Source organism: Etheostoma cragini, chromosome 16 (assembly GCF_013103735.1).
Source record: "Etheostoma cragini isolate CJK2018 chromosome 16, CSU_Ecrag_1.0, whole genome shotgun sequence".
Taxonomy (NCBI): Eukaryota; Metazoa; Chordata; class Actinopteri; order Perciformes; family Percidae; genus Etheostoma; species Etheostoma cragini.
Genome location: NC_048422.1, coordinates 24,904,118 through 24,905,215, shown reverse-complemented (window position 1 = coordinate 24,905,215; position 1,098 = coordinate 24,904,118). Strand labels below are relative to the sequence as shown.

Here is a 1,098-nt window from a genome sequence, read left to right as displayed (position 1 = left end):
TTTCTATTTTCTCTAAATGGACACGATGTATAAGCAGTCTATTTCCTAAAATGCATAATGTGCTTGGATACAATAAAGAAGGGTGCATGACAGTAAACTGCACACGCACACACACACACACCGGTCACTGTCACCGGTCGCTGTCACCAAGCGATCCTGTACTTCAGTGGAGCCTGAAACTGATCCTCCTCCATGTGGTGGTAGTCAGACACTACAGGCCTGTCCCTCACAGGCTCAAATGCGTAATCCGTGCCATTAAAATGACTTTTTGTCATGTGTATATTATGTGCTGCAGGCGATGCCTGTATACCTTCGGAGGGCCTACCATGCCAGTGACGTCATCGATATTATCAGCATTCTAATACTAACAAACGCAATTTTTGTGTTGCTTAAAAAAAAGCTATATTGATTTTATTTTTATTTTTTTAGTGTAATTCATTTGTAATTATCATAACCAACAAGTTATCAAAAGTTAGTTTTTCAGTTCAGTTCATCTTTAACATATAACAAGTTCACATGCCAACACGCTAAAATGCTCACAGCATTTCTCAGAAAGATGCCTGCTGGTGGTCCAAGAGAGATTTTTGTAAAAAAGGTTAATCTGTGTTCAGATGGTGATTTTTGTGGACCAATCAGAGCACTGCTTAGCCCCCTGCTGATTGCTGTGGACCAATCAGAGCACTGTGTCCCCCTGCAGGCTGGTTCCGGCAGTGCAGCGTGATTTCTTACAGCCGCGACGTCGACATCGGCGTCTTCATCTCCGACTTCAGCTCTGACATCATCACCGCGTTCAGGCACGCCGGACTCTCCCTCAAACACAAGTTTGGAAAGGTGGAAACTCTCCTGTGTGCTAACATGTTAACAGACACTACTCTCACCTTTTTCGTTTTTACTGTTACAGTATGTTAACATGCTAACAGACACCACTCTTCCCTTTTACTTTTTTACTGTTACAGTATGCTAACATTCTAACATTCTACCTCTTATAATAATCCCCAGGTTAGGGTTAGCAGCTTTCTGCCTGTCTAACCCCCCAGGTGTGTGCCCCCCAGGGCATCTACCTATGTAACCCCCAGTGTATCTACCTGTCTAACCCCC

The 1,098-nt window shown here is 43.6% G+C and overlaps 1 protein-coding gene across 1 annotated transcript in view; it reads left to right on the top strand.

The window, feature by feature from the left end:
- fktn (fukutin) overlaps positions 1–949 on the top strand; it is a 20,513-nt gene extending 19,564 nt beyond the window's left edge. The window contains exon 8 of the mRNA XM_034895708.1: positions 698–949. Within this exon, the coding sequence (XP_034751599.1) occupies positions 698–909 (212 nt within the window). The 3' untranslated portion in view covers positions 910–949. The remainder of the gene's footprint in view (positions 1–697) is intronic.
- The last annotated feature ends 149 nt before the right edge of the window (positions 950–1,098 follow it).